General features: G+C 39.5%; 1 protein-coding gene across 1 annotated transcript in view; it reads right to left on the bottom strand.

The window, feature by feature from the left end:
• ESRP2 (epithelial splicing regulatory protein 2) overlaps nucleotides 1-22,238 on the bottom strand; it is a gene marked incomplete at its 5' end in the record, with an annotated part of 45,340 nt that overhangs the window by 10,813 nt on the left and 12,289 nt on the right. Inside the window, 13 exon segments of the mRNA XM_010083414.1 lie at nucleotides 2,661-2,838; nucleotides 3,832-4,024; nucleotides 5,234-5,420; nucleotides 6,792-7,013; nucleotides 8,929-9,092; nucleotides 9,095-9,223; nucleotides 9,719-9,761; nucleotides 9,969-10,101; nucleotides 10,930-11,040; nucleotides 12,287-12,341; nucleotides 12,464-12,562; nucleotides 13,309-13,423; nucleotides 15,302-15,415. Of these exon segments, the coding sequence (XP_010081716.1) occupies nucleotides 2,661-2,838; nucleotides 3,832-4,024; nucleotides 5,234-5,420; nucleotides 6,792-7,013; nucleotides 8,929-9,092; nucleotides 9,095-9,223; nucleotides 9,719-9,761; nucleotides 9,969-10,101; nucleotides 10,930-11,040; nucleotides 12,287-12,341; nucleotides 12,464-12,562; nucleotides 13,309-13,423; nucleotides 15,302-15,415 (1,743 nt within the window).

Genomic DNA, 22,238 nt, shown 5'->3' with positions numbered 1-22,238 from the left:
ACAAGAGGCTAGTGCTGATAAAATTAATTTAAAATTAAAATGCTGATCTGCAGATTTTTGTATCATTTATTATTAGAAGCATGTACTGATATTGAGACCAGCTTGTTGAAGCCCATGATGAGCAAAGTCTATCTCTTAAGAGGCAGGTCTGGTATGAAAGGTGCTTTCACTGAAGTAGCAACATGTGCGTACATGCAATACAGAGCCCATGAAGACTGAAGGAAGAAAACAGAAGAGAATAAAGAAAGAACTAAACCTTAAAACCTGTTCCTTTCAGACAAGGGCATATAAAGATTAAAAAAAAAAAAAAAAAAATCACCCTTCAATCTCAGCATCTCCGATCTGGTTCCCAGAATACCAACACTGAAGCCCACTGAATACCAACATCAATTAGTTACACAGAGATTAAAACCATGCCCAAACCACTGACAATTATTAGGGGCTCACTTTATAAATGAGCAGAAGCATCGTGCAATAAATCCTTGGGCAGCAGCAGAAAATTAAAAAATAACATGAGGAGAGAGGAAAGAAGAGGAAAAAAGAAAAAAAAAAAGATTAGTTATTACTCCAGAGACACAATCCTGTCCCAATACAGTAGTCACCACCTCTTTTTTCCCCTAAAGGAATGAGTGAGTATAAAACTAGCATTACCACATACGGGATTCCAAGAACAATTCAAAATTATTCCTTGGCTCCTTTATAAGATATTGAACCCGATCTCATTTGGACAACATCTTCTAAAGAAATCAAAGAGGTGACCAATTTAATAACAGTAACTGATGACGACAGAAGGTTGCAGCAGAAGAATATAGTTTTCACCTTGTGGCAAAACGTCTATTCATTTGAAACATTTAATTGTGCAATACAAACACTATGAACCACTCTCCAAATGCAGAAACAAGGAAAAGGGCAAATTCAGCACCCGACCCAGAGTGCAGATTCACTAAACTGAAGATTTAGTGGAAGACAGAGCTACCAGACATTGTCACTGACCTGTTCCACATATAGAAGGTTCAGGTCACCTTTTTCAATGGCACACTTACACTTCTAGTTGAATTTTGATTTAGAAAACAGGCTTCCCCACTTAAAGTTTTAGTACATCCACCATCCACCCACCAAAAAACCCAGTCAGCTGAAGAAAACCAAAACATAAAATATCAATGGCTAAGCAGCAAATGAATGATTACTACTATTTGTCCGGAAATCATGAAAGCCACAAGTAATTGAATTTGGTTTGAACTCTGCAAACATCTGTTGAAGAAAAAGCCCTAAAATACAATGACATTTAGTTTCTTTTTAACATTTGTCAAAATTCATCACACTTGCTAACCTTAAAATATTTCCCCTGAAAAATGAAGTATGAGAAACTACTTTCAAACATAAATACAATATTTGAAAAGAAGCCACAACAGGTAGAGCACTGTACCTTCCAAATACTCAAAACCTGGAATATACACATTTAAGCATCTTTTCTCAGTGTACATTCATTTACAGAGCAGACATCTGGCTCCACAAATTAAAGGCCATTGTGCCTTAAGAATCTTAAAGAAAAAAGAAAACATACCATGCCTGAATGTTTCCTATTAACTGCTGCTATGCATTGAAAATAATCCATCTGCATCCTACCCTTTAGCAATATCACTGTTCCCCAACTTACAGAATTTTGAAGGATGAACATGCAAAAATTGTCTTATTTTCATACATATCATTTGAACAGTGGTTTTAGACCTACCAAGAGGATTTTAAGTCAGGGCTTCTGGTAGTACCAAAAGGGCAGATCTGGTATTTGTGTAAGTGCTGTTACCCACAGAAGTTCAGTACTCACCAGAATATACCATAGTCAAGTATCTTTCCTTTTAGCAAACATGTGATAACAAAACATGGATATAGATACAATATCCTCTGACATGAAAGGCAGAAGACATGGAAAGATCCATTCCATTAATTCAAATAAGTTAAAAACTCAAATAAGGAAAAAACATTTGTACATGATGATGATTTTTTTTTAATGTTCTTCAAGAAAGTAAGCTTCTATGTGTTTGCTCACTGGTAAGAGCCTTGAGTCAGTACATACTGACTGAAGTTACCTATAGCACATAGGATATTTGCTATCAGTACAAAATCGTTTGGAGAATACAGTTTTCCTTTAGGTTGCAATGTAATGCAGTTTTAATGGTAACTGTTCCTGCATGTATCCAAAATAATTAGTCCTTGCTGACAGAGTTGTCCGTCTCCTTTTGCAAGCAAGTCACCCCTCCTAGGTCACAGACTTTTGTACTAGAGATTTGCTTTCAGCAGACTTTAACTCTTAGGTCTTGAAGGTCAAACACTGACTCTACCTAAGGGTCCCACCAAAAAGTGGCCAGGACTGAAAGCCTGCAATTTCCTCTGGCAGCCCCTTTGCAGCCCTGCTCACACTGGGGGTCTGCGCCTTCTCCCTCTGCAAACTCAAACCCTAACCCCCTAAATCACTGTTTCAAATTAAGATGTTTATTATATAAGAAATAAGGCAAATTGTATATTATACTTTGGTCTGCCATTTAAATACACAACACACCTTGCACACTTGTTCAGCAATTTCCAAGAGCATTCCCTTGCTCCCCACTGATCATTACTTGGAGGTCCACATACAATACCAAGGAGAGGGACTGCATACTAACCTGGTACCCCTGGAAGAAACTGAGTATCTCCTTCATTCCTGTGTTATAGGGCAAGCCCTGCATACGGACTAATGCTCCAGGCTGGGGCAGAATCGGAGTGTGGGTGGCAGTGGCAGCAGCAGCTACAGCTCCTGGAGGAGCGGCAATATACCCCACTGTGGTAGGGGATACTGGAGGACTGAAAGAGAAAGAGGGGCAAAATTGTTATGAAAACCAATATCTGGTGTTAGATGAAACTGAAAATTTAAATTTGAGAATAAGCCTGAAAAACATAGAAAAACAAGCAGCCCTGATATGGACTGCTTTATCTATTTTCTTCATTTCTCTTCAGCATCTTATAGTTTATTTTTAGAAGGGAGGAAAAGGAAAATAGCCAACATTTGTAGTTGAAGATATGAAGAGTGGCACTAGCTATTTCATAGGGGAGGAGAAAAATAGTAGCTGCAGATGACTTGTTCTAAGATTTTTAATAGAACCATACAGAAAAAAAGCAGGGGTGGAACCATAGTATGAAAAGCAGGCAAAAGCCCAAAGCTGGTGCTTCTGAGCCACAAAGCAGTGAGTAAAAGTAGCATCTCTGGTCAGGGCCCATCTAGTAATTTACCAGATACTCGGCCTAGTAAGTGTCACAAGTGTAGGAACTATCAATGAACAGGCTACTTCCCCATACACCCAAGTACCAGACTTCAGCGAGCCATGTTGATACCATCTGTGGGAAGGGAAAAGGTGGAGATCTTCTGCTTTGCTTACACATGTCTTGTCTCACTGATATAAGAAATCAAACCGAGTACACACCTATGATCAGTCTTTCAGTACGGAAACAGTATCCTAAGTACAGAACAAACTAAGGGATGGGGGTAGAGGCATGTATTGACACAGGCTCTCGTTTGGCCAAGAAATAGAACTGCCCTGATGACATTGCCCCAGTGCCAAAAACACTGTTAAATATTAGACCAACATTATCAAGAGATTCAAACAGAACCTACAGAAAAGCTGAACTTCATTACAAGGCCACAGAGAATCAGCTAAAATGGCTTCTGCTGATGAACATCAGCTTCCCAAGATGACCTAAACTAGAAGTAGAAATTAAAGAGCTGTTCACAGCTGACCACAGAGTTGCCTGCTCCACCGTGATGAAATGTCAAAAGAAGCAGCTAAGTCTAGGGTTTACCTGGGATAATAAGCTGTGTAATTCATGTAAAGCTGAGCAGCCTGAGCCGGGTAGTAGGTAACAGTTGGAGGAGCAGCCGCAGAAGCCTGGGGTGTCCTGGTGGTTGGCAAGAGGGCTTGTGGCTGGTAAAGCGCTGCCTCTGCTGGGATCACAGCTGCTGTCTGGAAAGCAGCGTAAGCTGGTGGAGAAAGACCTAAAAACAAACCAGGACACAGCAACAAAAAACAATCAGAGTGGCGATCTCTGCTATAGGAAAGGAATTATTCGGCCCAATGTGATTAATACTATCGGGGCATCATTAATGAACATTTGTGCAAAGATAGCTCTCCAGTCTCTCCCCTGGAAACCCCTGTTACAGCACCAGGAACGACAACTGGGGCATTAGAAATGAGCAATTCCTAGGAGTTCACAACTGCTGGAGCTGAGCAGCCTTGAAAAGTGGGGAACTTCAGAGTTACTCAAAGAAAGCATAAAGCCATGTGCATAGAGAAAGCAGGCGTGCACACCAACACACCCTTGGTTCTTTCTAACAGAAGTTGTACTCTGTGGGACAAAAGTACCAGAATATTAGCCACACATGGGCATCCACCACTGCTGACCATGAGTCTTCACGTATAAGCCTCCTGCAACTTTGAGAAGTATTTTTAGGATACAGTAAATGGAAAAAAGAAAGCCTCACTAGATCACCAGTCTGATGCATTTTGATGAACAAATATCTGATTTTTATACAAACATAAAGCTTGGCTTGGTATGTAAACTGTTTTTAAATACTATATTTGGCAGCTCTTTACTATTTTGCAAGTACACATTGGCATCTGCTTAGTGATTTGGTACTGATTAGAATGGTAACATTCTATTATAGTTCCACAATAAGGTTCACTGTTATCTTCAGTAAAGTAAAAATATAAAAATCCATCCAACTTCACCACTGTATAGTCTGTTAGCATATCATCCCAGTGGGTGTTTTCCTTCAAAACTAAGCCCAAAGAGTACCTTCTCAATGCTCTAAGGCAAGATAGCAAGAGCACTCATTGGCAGCTAGAATATAGCATTTCTCCCCTTTTAAAAATCCCTCTAATTCCAAGTAGGTTTCACTACAGGCAAGTCTACCGCAGAGCTCAGAAGAACAGTACACCCACAAAAAGCGAAGTGTGCAACAATTTCACTGGAAAGGTCTCGCTGCCCTGTACTCACCACCGAAAATACAATAAAAATGTCTCTGATCAGTCCCATTATTGCCCAAAGAGAACAATTCCAATCTCGGCACGTACGCAAATGGATGATTATTGATCATGGCAAAACCCAAGTCAAAAGGTGAAAGGCCACAAAGCTTCAGCACCTACCACATATCAGCCTTTAGCAGCAGAGAGCGGAAGAATTGCAGACTTACATGGTAACTTACATGGCGGTGGGGATAAGCCACTACGATTTAAAGTGCCACCCATTAAAACAAAGTTCATCTCCTCTCCTGAACACTGGAATACTTCCACATAACGGTCCTTCATCATCTTTTTGTGACATTTTTGAGCCACCATAAAGGCTTTGTCAGCAGATTTCATTTGGATAAAAGCATCACCTGATGGTCGTCCCTGAGGGAGGAGGGGAACAATCATAGGTCAATCTGTTATTAAAACACCCAGAGCACAAGAAATGCAGAAAGTACTAAGAGTAGCTGTCTACTGAAAATCTGTATTGTTCCTCCTCAGCTGGCACCAATGACTAATAACTCAACAATTATTTTTACAAGTGGAAAGGTAAGACTCATGTAAGCAGCACCCAGTTAACATTATTTCCATCTTCTGCAGAAAAGAATAGAGAGTAATCTAGCGTGGAAAGAAAGTTTGGAGGCCTCTAATCCAAACACTGTTCAGAGTAGGGCTAAGGCTAACTGTCAAGTCACCTCAGGCCATTCATGGCCTTCTCCACTTGAATTCTGAGCATCTCCAGGGGTGGAGATCCCACAGCATCTCTGTGAACCTGTTTGGGTGCTTAACTTATTTCTCACTGTGATTTTTTTTTTTTTTTCCGTTTGCACCCAACTGGAATTTTCCTTGATGTAGTTTATGAATATTCTCTGCTGTTCCTTTGCAATGAAGCTCTAGGAAGAGTCTGGCTTTGCCTTCCCTGTAACTACTTTTTTAGGTAATAGTACAACAGTACATTAGAAATTGATTTTCAGGTCTCATTTTCTGCAACATGACAGTGCTGTATGTATAAAATATTAAAAACTTTCTTAGCAACAAAGCATAACGAATATAGTAGATCTCTCTCATTTGTTTTCTTTAATACCTCAATATTTCTGTGGTTAATAGAGCTTATTTTAAACACAAGACAACAAGGAAAAAATATCCCTATGATTATGTCATTAAAATATATCCAGATTGCAATTTTTAATTATCAACTTCCTTTAAAGCCTGAGAAGTCTCTAATCAAGGTAGAAACACCTCATTTTCCCACAAATACCACTAAAACAACACAGCTGCCATGGAGCAGAAACCCTGAAGCTGACAGAGCAGCCATGCCATCCAACATAAGACATTTCTGTCTTGTGTATTTCCAGCACTCAACTGAAACACAAGGGACTATTTAAGACAGCCTCCAGGACAAAGCTATCATTAAAAGAACAAGCTTCATCCCTCCCCAGTCTTATGCATACATATATATAGAGGGAAGCAAGTGTGTATGTAAAAGGGGAAAAGAAATGAGGAGAAATAAGGACAGGCAAACAGAACACAGTATTTTCTCAAGGTTATAGCATACATATATATAGAGGGAAGCAAGTGTGTATGTAAAAGGGGAAAAGAAATGAGGAGAAATAAGGAACTAAAAGACAGGCAAACAGAACACAGTATTTTCTTAAGGTTATAGAAGCCCTAAAGCACAGCCAAGAACAGGTAAGCTACCCTGACTGATAACCCTGTTCAATAACTGGAAAGTTAGCCTGTGCAAAATCCTGTTACCTGTTGATTAAGAACCATGTGAACTCCATGGGGCTTGATATCACCTGTGGCGTCTCCCATAAATTCCAGGATGTCATCAATGCCAGCGGTGTAAGGAAGGCCTCTGAGCCGGACACAGTCCCGTATGCTGCCCGTGGCAATGGTGTACGGCGGGGGTATGACCGGAATGATGGGGGTTGGGAGAGTGGGAATAAGAGGTGTTGACATGTATCGATTAAGTACCTGTTGGCAAAAAAAAAAGCACATTGATAGAGATTTACACATCCTCTGATTGAGCACAAATCAATTCTCCTAATACTATTTCACACATTTAAATAAATCCTCTTCCAACATCAGAGAAAAAAAACCAGCTTAAACCAAACCATTGGGCATTTGACAGTTTCAAACTCGGAAGGGGAGACAGGAAGTCTTACAAATTGAATTTGCTAGACCCTAACAACGGACCTTTCTAATCTCATTATAAAAAAGTTAAAAGAATATTACGGTTCATTTTAGATTATCCCAAAAAGGAACATTTGAAAAACGCATTTGTGCTGATAAACCATTACTTTCACATACAGTTCTTACTTCCATTAAGGTAAATGACTGTCTAGTCATTTTAAAAGAACTGAGACCTGAAATAACCAATAAGTAAAACCACTCTAATTCCTTCATAAATCCTGATCGGTTAAGTGACGGTGTTTGTTTTTTAACCTGAGTGCTCATCTCCAAGTACAGGGTTTCTGGAAAACAGAAAAAAAAAGAAAAAAAAAAGAAAAAAAAAAGGATAAGAACTATAGGAGACCTTGATCTCAACATTTTATTTTCTCTTGACTCATTCCCAAATGACAAAGGGAACATAATTTGCTGTTGGGGCCTACTGCTGAAAAACATATTTAGCAATGATTATCAGAAATAAAGCAGCACATCTTCTCCCTCAGTTGTGTACAGAATATGACAATTACTTTGTATTAACACTAAGTAGGCAAGAGCTGGCTTTACCTCTTGTAATTACTCAAACAAGGAGCCTATAATTCCCTAAAAAAAAAAAAATCTCTTGCTCAAGCACCAAAAAAATGAGGGTGTCACCCTAGACAGCTGTCGTAGAGGAAGAAATAATGACATTGCCAGAACATAAGTTATACAAGTTTTATCTAGGTCTCCCTAACAAAAATGAGAGCAAAGACTTGGTCATTGTGACAGAATGGTTTTGTTCCTTAGAGGACTTGGCTTCATTCTAAGGAGCAGAACTGAGGAGGGGAAAAAAACAATACACAGGTCAGATTCTTGGCTGTGCTAATCTCTGTACCACAGTACTAAAGGTAAATGGCAGGTCTGCAAGTGTGGATATTATTTCCCTGGGCCCATCACTTCTATGGAAAAGACTTATCTCGTCACATAGGTTGAAACAGTAACTGTATTAAGGTTTTATAGCCAGTGGTTATGCAAAGACCAGATCAAATCTCGTAATGGTTCCCCTTGGCGTTATCAATCCAGAAATACTTTGTGTCAGGCAGAAAAAAAGAATATGTGATATTTTTCACAGGCTTGAGTTGCTGGTGCCAAAATAAAATGGTTTTACCACTTTAGGAAGGTGATAATACGAGCTTGTAAAGGATAGGGGGAAAAAGTGAAATATATTATCTTAGGAAAACAAATATTTCACTTAATTTCACCAAAAATCAGATACATCCTGGAAATTCTTAGTTTCCAAAAAAAGCAGTTGTAGGAAAAACTGTTGTAATGCATCCAGATTTGTACTTAAAATTAGAAATTCTGTACATGGAGACAGAATAATACTGTGCAATAGTATTAAAGACAATACTGCAGATTTTCAAGAAGCATTACTACAATACTATCAATCTAGCATATTTTAAAAATTATTTTTGTGTTTCAGTCAGCCTTTAAGTAGAAGAAAATTACCTAGTGATTTTTACTTTACAATCTGGGCAATGTTAAAAAAAAAAAGTGGCAGTAAAAATCAAAAAACAATGCTGCGCAATTTTCCATGCCAATCAGGAAGCACATATTGCCCTTTCTCGAACTTGACATCTTTAATATAATAGACTTCATGGTTGTCTACAACGTATTTCCATGCAAGTGTTAGAAGAAATGTTATAACTGTTAAGTTTTGAGTCTCACAGACAATAGTTACAACCTGTTGGACTTCTGCTGCTGTGCTCCTGAAGAGTTCAATGTAACGTTTTCCAAGTATTTCTTTGTGCTTTTTAAGTGCATTCTGTGCATATTCTTCACAGGAAAATAACACAAATGCATCTCCTGTGGGCCTGCCATCTGGGTACTTGACAAAGAGAAGTCCTTTCCTGTGACAGGGCACTCTGGTCCCAGGAACCCCAAGACATCCTCCTGTGTAGCAGTGAACGGAAGACCTCTCATCCGGATGATAACTTGATTCTCCTTAGACAAGAACTGCGCCACTTCATTGGAGGTGCCTGGTAGAAAGGTAACAACAAATGGTCAGGCTGGTCAGTCAATTCCACAGGACTCAGGAGCAGCAAAGCACGAAGGAGCAATATAGGAGGTGAGTAGCTAGCAACAAACCCACAGAAAACCTGAGACACTACTAACTCCCAGTAATCTATTTTAAAGCAAAACTCCCTTACCTAAAAGTGTTTTATATTTTAATGAAATTGGAAGAAAGATGAGATTAGTGTGAACAAGGTCCACAGATGATCCCACTGCAAAGGCTCATCATCCTCCCAGACAACAAGACCTGTCTGTGAACAGCACAGCCCAAACGCTCACAGCTCTAATTCAACCACATGAAACCAGAACTTGACAGGGTCAAGTATTCTTGGAAGGCAAAACAGGAAAAACTACTTCATTATCCATTTGTGTCCTCAGCCAAGAAAAAAAAAAAAACAAAAAACCTCAAGACTAGAACAACACTCCTATGAGTAATTACACGGAACTCCAGTAGCACTTACCTCCTGCAATTTTTAAGAATTCTTCCCCAGTTGCTTTGTAAACCTTAAAAAGAAGGAAAAAAATTAAAAACAAAACCACACATGAAAATTACAACATTCAACTCTAAAACACGAGCACTCTTCCACATGTGAAAGAATTGTTTTTTGGTACTTTGAGCAAAACAGAAGTGCAGTTTGTTCCCATTTAAAACTGTAGTGTAAAACACTCAGGTTGTTCTCCAAAGATTTGGTTCAAGTCACTACTTTTTACCTCAATGTATCTGCTACCCATGTGATGCTTATGTCTTTCCAGTGCGAGATCTCTCTGCTCAGAATTGACAAACCGAACTAATGCCTCCCCATTCCTTCTTCCTTGAGCATTCAGGCAAAGAGCCACACCACCTCTGGAAGGTAAAACCAACAAAAACAAACTCAGTTTGACTCTTTAATACATTAAATAAACAATTGTGTAAGATTAGTAGAGAAATCAGACTTCAACATGAAGTTTACAGACTGAAAAATAAATGGCTACTATCCACAACCTAACTTAATTTTTAACGTCACACAGTTATACTGCAGAATCCACTCCAGTGAGATCTTGGATTTCATGCTGTTCACCACCTTCTCATCTTCCATGCAGACATAAATTTGCAAGCCCTTCCTATCACCTCAGAGATGAAGATTTGAATTTCTTCATACCTCTAAATAAAAAAATATATTTTCTCAGTGTTGAGAATCTGGAATAGACTCTAAGTGTATGCTAAATTAAACTCATTTCATGTGCACATACACACACATATATACACAGAGGTGTACACACATCAGTCATGAAAATTTCTTCCAAACAGCACTTGGAGGTTTCTGGATCTGGCCTGTTTAGGAGGTACGGCAGAATACTGAACAGTTGGCACAAAATCAAAGCTTCTATTATATCTGGACTATGTCTTGATTAATGCAGTAAGAGCTTCTCCCTTTAGGTACCAGCAATAAATGAACATATGTTGGTTTCAGTTGATAAATCTCTTTTCTTCTTCACACACTTCAAAATTCTTTCTTGCACACCTAAGGCTGGTAAACCTGTTCAGTTATTGAGACCATGGGGTGGGAAGGGGCCAGGGTGGGGACAGCAAGGACTCTAGTGGGGAGTGGGGAGGATGTGTGTTAACCAAATATTAAAAGAACTTGCTGTTAAAGACAAAGCGATAAAGCAAGACAAATTCTTATTCTCTTACTTGGCAATGTTGAGTCCTTTGAAAAATCGAGCAATATCTTGGTCTGAAGACTGCCATGGCAAACCTCTGGCACGTATTACTGTCTCACTGTCCACTGTTTCAGATTTACTACTGCACAGAAAGAAAAAAATAAAGGAAGCCAAAGTAAGCTTTAATCTAAGTTTTCCATTATCCTACCAAATTTCAGTTTGCAACTAATTTAACTTGTAAATCAGGAGTGTATTTGCTGTTGGGACTCTTCTAATTCTGTTACTTGTTTGAATAAAGAAAGGAAAGATAACAGGGGTGATCCTTTACATACGCAACACCCAAGATGCACTATGTTGTCACCACATCATAGTTCCTTAAAAAAAAAAATAGTAAGACTGTCTCACAGTCAATAAGGAACTGGATTAATTTTATTTGAAAGATCTAACAATCCAACATAGATGGTTACAAGACAGTCCTAAATATGAAAACATATTACTTATGCTTAAGATGTTTCATTCTCCAGTTACTGCAATATATTTGAAAACCAAGAACCATGCTATTTCTTCTCTCCATCGAGTTGCTTATCCATCGAGTTGTCCACCCATCAAGGGTGAGAAGGCTGCGGGGTGACCTCATTGCAGCCTTTCAATACCTGAAGGGAATCTACACCCAGGAGGGGAGTAAACTCTTTGAAAGGGCCGACAATAGCAGGACTAGGGGAAATGGATACAAGTTGAAGGAGGGAAGATTTAGGTTGGATGTTAGGGGGAAGTTCTTTACTAGGAGAGTGGTTAGGCCCTGGAACAGGCTGCCCAGGGAGGTTGTGGATGCCCCGTCCTTGGAGGTGTTCAAGGCCAGGTTGGACGGGGCCCTGGGCAACCTGATCTAGTAAATGTGTATGTTTGGTGGCCCTGCCAGGCAGGGGGGTTGGAACTACATGATCCTTGAGGTCCCTTCCAACCCGGGTCATTCTATGATTCTATGATTCTCTCCCTAAACCCAATATGCAGTACAGCATATTAAAGCACTCTTGGGAAGCACCACGTAGCTCAGCTGCATGTAGGGTACACTAGCCATTATGCCTGTTGACTTAGAAAAAGTTCACAAATATTTCTTCACCACTGAGCAAGATAAGTCAGCCTCGCTGCCATGCAAAACAGAGGCTAGAGAACAAAGAGCATTTAACTTGCAGTGACTTTAAAGAGATGGACTAAAGTACAGCATTCAAAATACCAGCTACAGTCTGTCTACCCTAGACTACTGAATACACTGTTAGTGTTCTCAGGAACCAATCTACTTTCACAGTGACTGTGGGGAAATATTCTCAAGCTTGCACTGCTGTAGACAAGACTCTTTGGTTGTGAACAACCATGACGAGGGCACTTACCAAGGACCCGTTTCATACTTGTATTTCACAGTTTCAGGCTCAGTAAATACGTGATCTGCAACAAAACAGGAAGTTTAAATATAACCAGAGTCAGAGATTACTTAAGAATGACAGTACCACTGCCAATTCTTACAGAAAAAGAAAGATTTCAGCATTCTGTATAAATAGGTCACTTACTACAGCTTTCAGAGAGCATGCTGAAAATGATAGCCACCATGGTTTTCACTTGCCACACGCCAAAGTCCTCCTCTGCTTCATCTGTCCCTAAGCCTAGATCTAAACAGGTGATTATAGAAAATAACAGACTTGCACATTCATTTGTAAATAAGTCATAAGGCTTTCCTGATATTAACACAGAACTGGTAATCAGATAAACTGCTCCTAGTGGGGACACACGACCATTAGACATTTGCTGCTCTGCACATAAACTGGTTAATATTCACTTTAACAGTCAACAGTCTGAAAACTATTGATAGCTTACATCATTTCAGTATTAACAGTAAAAAAAAAAAGCTAAATAAGTTCCCATCACTTCAAACTTAACCACATTCAGCTGGGCCGCAAAAATCCTTCTAAAATGTAGATGTAGGAAGCTGGATTTTTGGTTTGGTTTGGTTTTGGTTTTTACCTAGTTTTTGTTTTAAGCTCAGTTCAGTCAGGATCATACAAGAGAACAGTAGAAGCTTGCAGGCAAACTGGTGCTGAAAAGGCCCACTGGTACCTAAGCCTTTCCTTTAAGATCAAGTATCAACCAGGTGATATTTTTGTTTAGTGGATTTACTAAATAGGGTTTAGAACTTATTGTTAGAGTCAAACTGGGGAAAACAAAAAACCTACAAGCAGAGCTGCTGCCACAACCCCCCCACCCCCAATACACACTTAGGCAGATATTCCTGCCATTTTACTTGGGAGTTTTTAAAACCCACGTCTTAATTTAGCAGAGTAAAAGCTGAAACTATCACAGAGGTAAAACATAAAGAAGCACAATTGATTTTGGTGCAAAAGATGCAGCAAAAGGATACACTCTGCCATGGTCTTGATAGTCTGATCTTTCACGGCGGCTGAACTAGGGTAGCAAGTGTGAAATTCTTTGCGCAGATCATAAAAGGAATAGAAGCAGTCTGACAGCAGTAAGTTCTACAAGGAAGGCAAAAAGTTTATTCTGTACACACCGTTCCTTTAAATGCCAATTAATATTTTTGGACTGAATGAGGCAGTCTCAAAAATCACAAGCTGTATGTCATCAGCTTGTCTATGATATACCAGTTTAGTTCCTTTGTAACAACGGTTCAAATTCCACAGCCTTACAGAAGCAGATCTCTAGATGAGCAAACCCAAATAGCTTCTGAGAGGCAGACCTGTGCAAAACAGCTAGAGAAGACAGCTGAGAAACGGGGAGAAAAAAAAAAAAATCTAGGATTTGCTGGTTTATAAATACTCCCCTTTAGGATACCGTATTTTCTGTTTTGTGGCTATACTGAAAAGCAGTATTGTACCAAAACATTATAACAAAGTTTAAATAAATGCCGTTAGTGTGCAAAATATCTTCCAGCAACTTCAAGATATTTATTCATTACTCTTGTGTACTGGATAACAATTTTAATTATAAAACATTATTAAAGAAACATTTAAGCAGCCCTTCACTTAGACATCAGCTTTTTCTTTCAAGAAATAAAACAAATAATTCTGGTCTAACTCACTATTTTCTCTCTCACACTCTCCAGCTGTTTTAGTATATAAAAGTTTGACTTTAGTCTAACCAAACAGCATGCACCTTTGTAAATAAAGAGTTAAGACAAGTCACAAGGTAATGCTTCTTAGAACGGTAGGAATAGCAAGAGCTAAGGTCAGAAGCTTACTAACACTTACAGTGCAGGGAGAAACCTCTGCAAATGAAAAAAGTATTGAAAGAGGTAAAAAGAAAAAAAAGAAAGAAATACAGTATTAAGAGACTCAGTACTTGATCAAATCTGTTCCTTCATCTGGTATGGACAACATTAGTATGTTTGGTTTGGTTTAGTCCATTTGTTTCAAGAGGGAAACACAAAGAATTACCCACAATCCATACTGCAGGATGGCATGAAGTAAAAAAACAAAAAGCAAAAAAAAGTAGTATCATGTCTGAATGTTAAATATAATTCCTGTTTCCTTACTTATTTCATTCCTACATCAACATGTGCTTTTCATAAAAACTCAGTGTTATATTTTAATAACACAAATGCCAATGAATATTTGTAGAAACTCAGCATGAGCCAAAACCCTTATATAGAGAAAAAAAATACAACTGATCAGTCAGCTCCTTCCGTGTCAGCAGTTCCCATTCCTGTGGGGTTCCTGCAGACCCTGCCAAGCAGGCTAACTCAAGAGCCACCACCCTGCACAAAGGTAAGATTTTTCTCCCTGTGCAAGACAGCCTGCTCTAAGCCCTTGCAGGAACTCAGAGAAGAAACTGCTGCTTCATGTGGGAGCCGCAAATAAGCTGTAGCACTACTTCCTGCTGCAGAAATGCAGACATGGAAGCACTGCCATTCTCCAGAGCAAGTCACTGCCTGTGTGTTTACTCTCTCCAGGACACTGACACATGGCTCCTACCAATTTCAGGTCTTGGTAGAAACCCATGGCTCCGTACACAACCTGTGGTTTAACTCAAGTGTAAACAAAGCAATAGTTCTCCATCACCTCTGCTGAGGTTAGACCTCTACCTTTGCTTCCATGTCTTAAGACACAGAATTCTAAGTACTTGTATTGTTCCTCTCTCTATCCTTTCTTTCCTAATTTTCTTCTTCATACGCTCATCTGGGAGTCCTCAAGTTACATAGCTGACTTCCAAAAGTAAGTGCCAAGAACTTCTCTGCTACATAGGGTTGAGACAGGGAGGGGAGCATCTTAAATATTCTTGGAACACTATAGCTCCCAAGGTTGAATTGTGTTGCTCATCTCCGACTCACATAAGCTATTCTCTTTGATGTCCTTAAAACACAATACTGTCCTTCTGCATCAGTTCTGATCTCATACCTTCTTAGATGTTTCTGGGTGGAGGACTTGCCGAATGAGTAACTGGCCATCACTGCAGAGGGTGTAAGAGCTTATTCCAAGTACTTTCAAATCACTGGATACCAGCTGACTAAACTGAAAAATAAAGTGATAAATTTCATTGTACTGACTGATACAGATAATTCCATAAAATGAGCGGTTGCCATTATTAAAACACTTTTAAAAAAATAAGATAAAATAATTCAGCACTTTGTAATAGCCTTTCAAAAAACATGATGGAGAACAGGTGTGAACTCCTGATAAAGGTAGGCAAAGAAACAATATGCATTTGCAGAATAGAAGAGAAAGAATACCAGCAGCATGGTAAAAAGAACAATTAGGACAATATAGCAGAATTACAAGTTCATATGAAAGGTCATGGTATTGTAATGGTAATGTTCAAAACCTTAACTAACCATAAGAAAAGCTATGAAACATCTGAAATAAAAGATCCTTTCCAGATCAATTACAATACTGACTTTACAATAGCCTTTCTTTACCTATGGCGCCTTTGACTTCAGTTATGTCCTTAATTTTTTTTTAAATTTGAACTTCAAAAAGAAAAAAAGCTACTCATCAGGATTTACTAATGTTTCACAAGTTATATGTTAAGAAAAGCCAACAAATTGTGGTCTAATACCTTCAAAAGTGAAATTATCATCAAGTCAGATCCAAGCCAATGGAAGTTTTGGTAGAGGTACAGTGTTACAAACACTGGACAAAACAAAATTACTCCCTAGCTGCAGAATGGATAACTGCCAATAGGTTAATTCTCAGGAGGAAAGGACTCCATCTGGGTCTTGTTCAATGTTATTTACCATCCTTATACAACAGTTTCTAGCCTCTTATTACTCCATACCACTGTTAAATTCCTTGCCCATAACAGTCAGCTAATGCATTATAGTACCTACATGTATCAAATCAGTAAACAGTAGCTTGTTAGCTAACTTTCAAGGGGACAACTATAATTATTCTAAGCTTTCCTGTTGATGCTACTCCCTCCTAGAAAAGCATCACCTCCCAAACAAAGCAATAATTAACATCATGATGCCATAGCCACCCACTGCTCTCAGCAACAGCTCACAGCTCCAGAACAACCACCCCCAAAAGCAAATTACAAGCTGACTTGAAACTCAGACAATATCTTTATGCTATCTTTTAACCTGCGTACGGAGGGAAAAGAGGGTTAGTTTGTTTTATCACCAACACGTGACACTTCACATAGCTACAGTCTCTGCTCAGAAAAGATGGTGTCCTAATGATCCGATTCCACAGCTACACAGTACTCACTGTGTGAACCAATGTCGCAGCATCTCTGTCCCAAAGGTAAGGCTCCATGAGGGAGAAACCGTGTATTGAATATGTTTTAGTAGGAGCAGAGACATGATTACCTAGGCTTTATTTCAAAACAACTGCTCAAGCCCAATTCAGGCCCATCCCTGGGCTTGGACAGTTAACCAGCGCTGCACTACCTTTCTGAGTTCAGAAATGCTGTAGTAGTGGCTACTGCATATCAAGACAGAGAACTGAGGGGCAGAGGTGGGTAAGGAGAGGCACTCCACATCAGCACCTTCTGTAAGCTGCTCAATTTGCAGGTAAAAATACAGATACAGATATATCTACAAAATGAAGTTATTTAGTATCAAACAGAATATATTTGAAACTTTAAGAAGGATGAAACATCCCCCCAAAAAACCCCTTTACAATGCAATTCTCTGCACACTACCAAAACGCACAAAACCAAACACACCCACCACCACTCCCCGCCACCCCCCGCCTTTTTTAAAAAAAAAAAAAAAAAAATCAAACAACCCAAACTCTTGGAGTCAGAAAACCAGTTCCCTCCTGATGACTAGTGACTAGTTCAAGTTGTGTTCCTACCATAAGTTGAAGTCTTGAAGAACCTGAGGCTATAAAGCAAGTCATTGTTTAAAGATGATTTAAAGTCAGAAAACTGAGATCTGAGAGTGCTCAAAATACCTCAGCTGATGTGTAAACACCAGAAAAAGGAGAAAATTCCAGAGGACTCAGAAGAAACCACTTCAGCAGTGCAGTTCTGGGGACTGCCACAGTCACAGGCCAGCAACAAATATTCTCACCACAATAACAGACACGAGAAGAATTGCCTTTACTGAACGCAGCACATTACTTTGTCTTAAATGCTGGGCAGAGCGAAGAGCAAATATTTATAAAAAGGGATTGGAAATGGCAATAGGAATTAGCCTCCAGAAGGCGTACAGGGATTCTTGCCAAAAGGAAGCAGAGTCTCACTGATGAACAGTAATACAACACTCCCCAAACCTTCGACTTCGTACCCTGTGCTTCTGAAGATGCACAAGAGCCCATATAAAGAGTGCAGTTAGGGAGATATTTTGATCAGGTAGAGGAAGGAACCGAACATGCACAATTTGAGGGAAGCAGCAAATGTATGCAGCCTCCTGCTTTGCAAATAAAACAAAAGGACTATAGTTCAAAAAGTCTTCAAGTTAGAAAACAAAAGGAGAAAAATGTTTGGACAAGGGAGGAACTGCTCAGGCCAAATGGTATGAGTCAAGTTGGTAAAAAAAATCAGGACTGTTGCACTGAAATATTCACATTTTTTCGGATGGTGTTTCCCACACAACGTACAGCTGAAAAGACAGACACAGCTATTTGCAGAAGCCTCCGGTGAGAAGACATCAAGAAGAGGGAAGCATTGCATAAGGACACCGATAAGCACAATACTCCAAGCATACTAGGGTTTAAAGAAGGCATGAGAGACAGCATTTGTTTTTATTTTTAACTGAGCCCAAGTATTTCCACTGCGTATTTATTGTCAGTGATAACATTCAACATTGCGAACTCCTTTCCAATCGGACAATCGACATGTCAAAACAATTCTCCACTTTTCTCACTAGAGGCTAGCAGATTGAAGTGCCTTAGATAAAATGCCACAAGGTTTTCAGGCCTTGCTGAGTGCTTATTTAGAAACTTTGCTTTTAAAAACAGCCTTTTTCAACCCTTGGGGGTGTACTGCTCCAAAAGAGGGCAAAAGGAGTGTGGGAATAAAGTCAGGAGATACAAATGATCCTTCCTCAAACAGCTGAGCTATCGCAGGGGTTAACTGAGGAGAGCAATGGGGTAGCGGAGTGTGAATCTGGAAGATTCACCCAGGAGAAGAGCATGGGGCAAAACAGCAAGCGTAACACTGCCAGACAGGAACAACAGATGTTTGAGATTAGCCTGAACCAGCTTCTTCCACCTGCATGAGATGTCTCCAAACTCTGGAAGGGTTAAGTATGAAAAGCATAGCTGGACCAGCTCTTGTTACTGTAGATTGCACTTGACCCTCAAGTCTTTCAGGCAATAGATGCAGCCTATCACACAGATGAAAAAGAGTTAAAGCAACTGGTGCAGATGTGTTTACAAAGCCACATAAAAATAAATTAAGCAATTCTGCGTTCCTGTGGAAAAGCCATCTTCAGCCTCCTTTTTTGCACTACGAATTTCAGGCAGCATTTCAAAAAACAACCTCGAACCAGCATATACCCAAACGCAGCAAGCTAAGGACAAGTTAAGACCAGTGCCAGATTTACATTACATTTTTCTGTCTCACATGTTGAACAACCTGTCCACAACTCTGTCATTTCGTAAATTCCATCCGCATCGCCTTCACTCCACTAATAAAAACCATCTCAGCTATTTACCTCCTGTCACTCACCTCTGCGCTGCCCTCCGTGGCACTCCCCCACTTTAGCATGCAAAGCTGCCGCGCCCCAATACTTCCTCCACCAAGCTCACCCTGTGTCTCCCCTGTTAATCTACTCATTTCATAGCAACAGTTATAGAGTGTTAATTACTACTGTTTGCATCTCACAACCAGCCCTCATTTGGACTGCGGGAACCACAGTGTATCGGCATCCCCCTCTGCCCTTTATTGCTTATTCCACCAGATCAGTCTCTGCAGTAGGGCTCTGACAAATCATCCCATACTTAAAGGAACACTGTCAGTAACTGAAAACTGAGATCAAAAACTGAACAGAGAAAAGAGGAAGAATCAAACAAGCTGCTCTGTACATCCACCTCCACGAAACCTAAATCAGTTCTTGGAGGAAAGGTGATGAGAGGGAAGGATGGAGTTTGAGCACCAGTTTGAAAAACTGGCTAAACAGGATTTCGGTCGTGTAGCTGAGAGTACAAAGAGAGCGAAGAGACATGTTTCACCAGCAGCAAAGCTGGATGAAAGCCAGCACAAGCTGCTGTGTTTTCTGCAAATGAATCCCAAGTGGCTGAAATGACACAGCTCCCTTCGTGTTGCCTTAACTCTAACTGAACAAAGCTGTGGATCTTTGGGAAACAAGAAGATGCCTCATTAAGCTCTTTCTATAGTTATGATGCACAAAACACTAAAATAAACCTCTGGCTATTTGGATATTCCCATTTCCCTAACTAAAAATAGCTCTCATCCTTGAGAAAGGCCACTGGATCTGTGCCTGGCACGGTAATGAAATACTGAGATAATTCAGTTGCAGAATGTATCCATGCTGTCAACCGAACCGTTTCTAAAACACCAGGATACTCTGGGAGAGTCTCTCTTTAATTCACCTCAGAGAAATAACAGACAATTTGGCTGCTTCTTACTCATTAGACCTCCAGCAGCTCCTAGTGCATCTTGAAAATGGGACCCTTTCCTTCAGCAATGCACGAAGTCTGTCTGTTTTGCTTCTTTTAGCCCAACTGAACCATCACAGTTAACAGCACCAGACAAGACAAATTATTCACAAAGCTTCAGAATTAAAGGCATCCTTGCAATTTAACCAGGTCTGGAATGTTATGCTAAAGCAGAACATAAAAATTCAGAAAGAAGCTTAGCTTGTAGTCCATGCTTAAACTAGACATGCATCTATTCCCAAGTAGAAAGATGAGTTATTAGATTTGTCAATATTCTTTGCATAAAAATGGTCCGCACAGTGTGGGGACCTGGTTTCAAATCAGTGGTATGGACAGGCATGGTACTACATCGCCCAGAGATAACAGTTTGGCAGTTACCTATGACTACATGATCAAGTTTCTGCCAAATTAGCATTTTGACTTCTGTGCCATCTGTAGACTTAGGTGGGAGGAGAAATCACACCTCGTCCAGCCAAAAATTAAGACACAGACAGACAGATGCTACTTGATTTGGGATAAAGCCTGTCAAAAGAATCTGAACAGGCTTAGCATTCTAGATCAGTCTTTTGAAAACAAACAAAAAAACCCAACAAAGCACACACACAAAAACACAAAACTAAAAAACTTATCCACGAGTGACATCTTTTGGTCATTATTAAAAGGAAAACTTTCAAGAATAACTTAGAAGAAAAGTTATTTCAGCTCATGTAGGCTCATATATGCCAATGCATTCCCTTGAGCTTAAAGAACTCGCATTACTAATATGTAACTGTCCTAGAGAAAGTGAAAATATACTCCACAGATCTGCAAAATACACTGAGATGAAAAAAGTTTTATCTGAGGCACATAAATGTGAACTGCTTACATCTCTTTTGCTCAAACCTGGAAAATTTGCTAAATGTGCTTTTTTTCCCCCCCATATTCATTTTAAGAAACCAAGAATAAATTTCCACTCTGGCCAGCACACAGCTCCATGCGAAGCAGAAGCTAGAGATCTATTTTAGATCTCTTTCGCAACTTATTTTACCAACGTAAGGGACTTCCTCCAGTAATGAATTATTAGAAAAAAGGGTGGAGGACAGCACAGAAACCATTACAGGCAGGCAGCTAATATAGAGATGTATGCATCTCTGTGTACACATGCACGTGTTTGTGTATAAAATTATATATAGGGACACAAATTGTAATAATAAAAATGTAATCAGATCAGGTGAACTTTCATGTTTGCATGTCTAACAATTCAGACTTTTGAAATTTATATAATTATTTCTAAATTTCAATTCACTCCATTTCTCAATATTTTCTTTATAGTCCTGAAATTTGTAACATTTTCTTAGCATAATGAAGTTTGTCAAACAGAATTTACCAAAACAAATCAATAATACTATAAGATCTATACGGACTTGCACATATATAGCCACGTTATATGTTTTAGAAACAACTCAAGTAGCAACCACATAAAGCGCTTCTTTTTCAATCCAGAAATATCAGTCCACTCTCAAGCGTACTCTCGCACATTGCCATATGTGAACTGTCAATTGAAAAAGAGATGTGAAACTTTTCTAATTGCAGCTCTCCTAGCAAGGAGACCATGTACTTCACATATTAACACCATATATACTATCACTTTGCAACGAACATCACGTGTGCTTTGACTAAAGCCACACTGTTTATAACCACGTATGATATCCAGTCTCACTTGCATTAAAAAAGAACCATAATTACCTATTAGACATTACTGTAATTCACGACATCAGAGCTTTGGCCTGTCTTTCAGGCCTTTGGTGTGGGCCATTCTTTGCTTGTAGCATATAGCATATAACAAGGATCTGTCTTCTTTCAGGTAAGAGAAGGATGGAAAACAAATTACAATCTCCAAAGAGGTGTCTCTGAAGATTCTCTACTACAAGTTCTGCTTCAACAGGCAAAGATCTTGCAGTTCTTGCCTCAAAGCGTGATTTATGGAAAGTTGCTCTACAACTTATTGCCAGAGAACACCCAAAACCAATTATATAGTTGCAGGTGCAGTTCCTGAAAGGTGATCTCCAGGGGCTGAACACTGAAGCAGGCTGCCTAGAGAAGTTGCAGTCTCCATCTTTCGGACACATTCAAGATCCAACAGGACATGAACCTTGGCAGCCTACTCAAGCTGACCCTGCTTTTAGGGGTTGGACTAGACAACATCTATAGGTCTCTTCCAGCCTCACCTATCGTGTGATTCTCTGATCTCTTTGGACTCTCTCTGTTTTGCCTACTCCGCAGCTACACT

Source organism: Pterocles gutturalis, unplaced genomic scaffold (assembly GCF_000699245.1).
Source record: "Pterocles gutturalis isolate BGI_N339 unplaced genomic scaffold, ASM69924v1 scaffold40500, whole genome shotgun sequence".
NCBI classification, from domain to species: Eukaryota; Metazoa; Chordata; class Aves; order Pterocliformes; family Pteroclidae; genus Pterocles; species Pterocles gutturalis.
The sequence above is the reverse complement of the archived record's forward strand: the minus strand, read 5'-3'. Positions and strand labels throughout refer to the sequence as shown.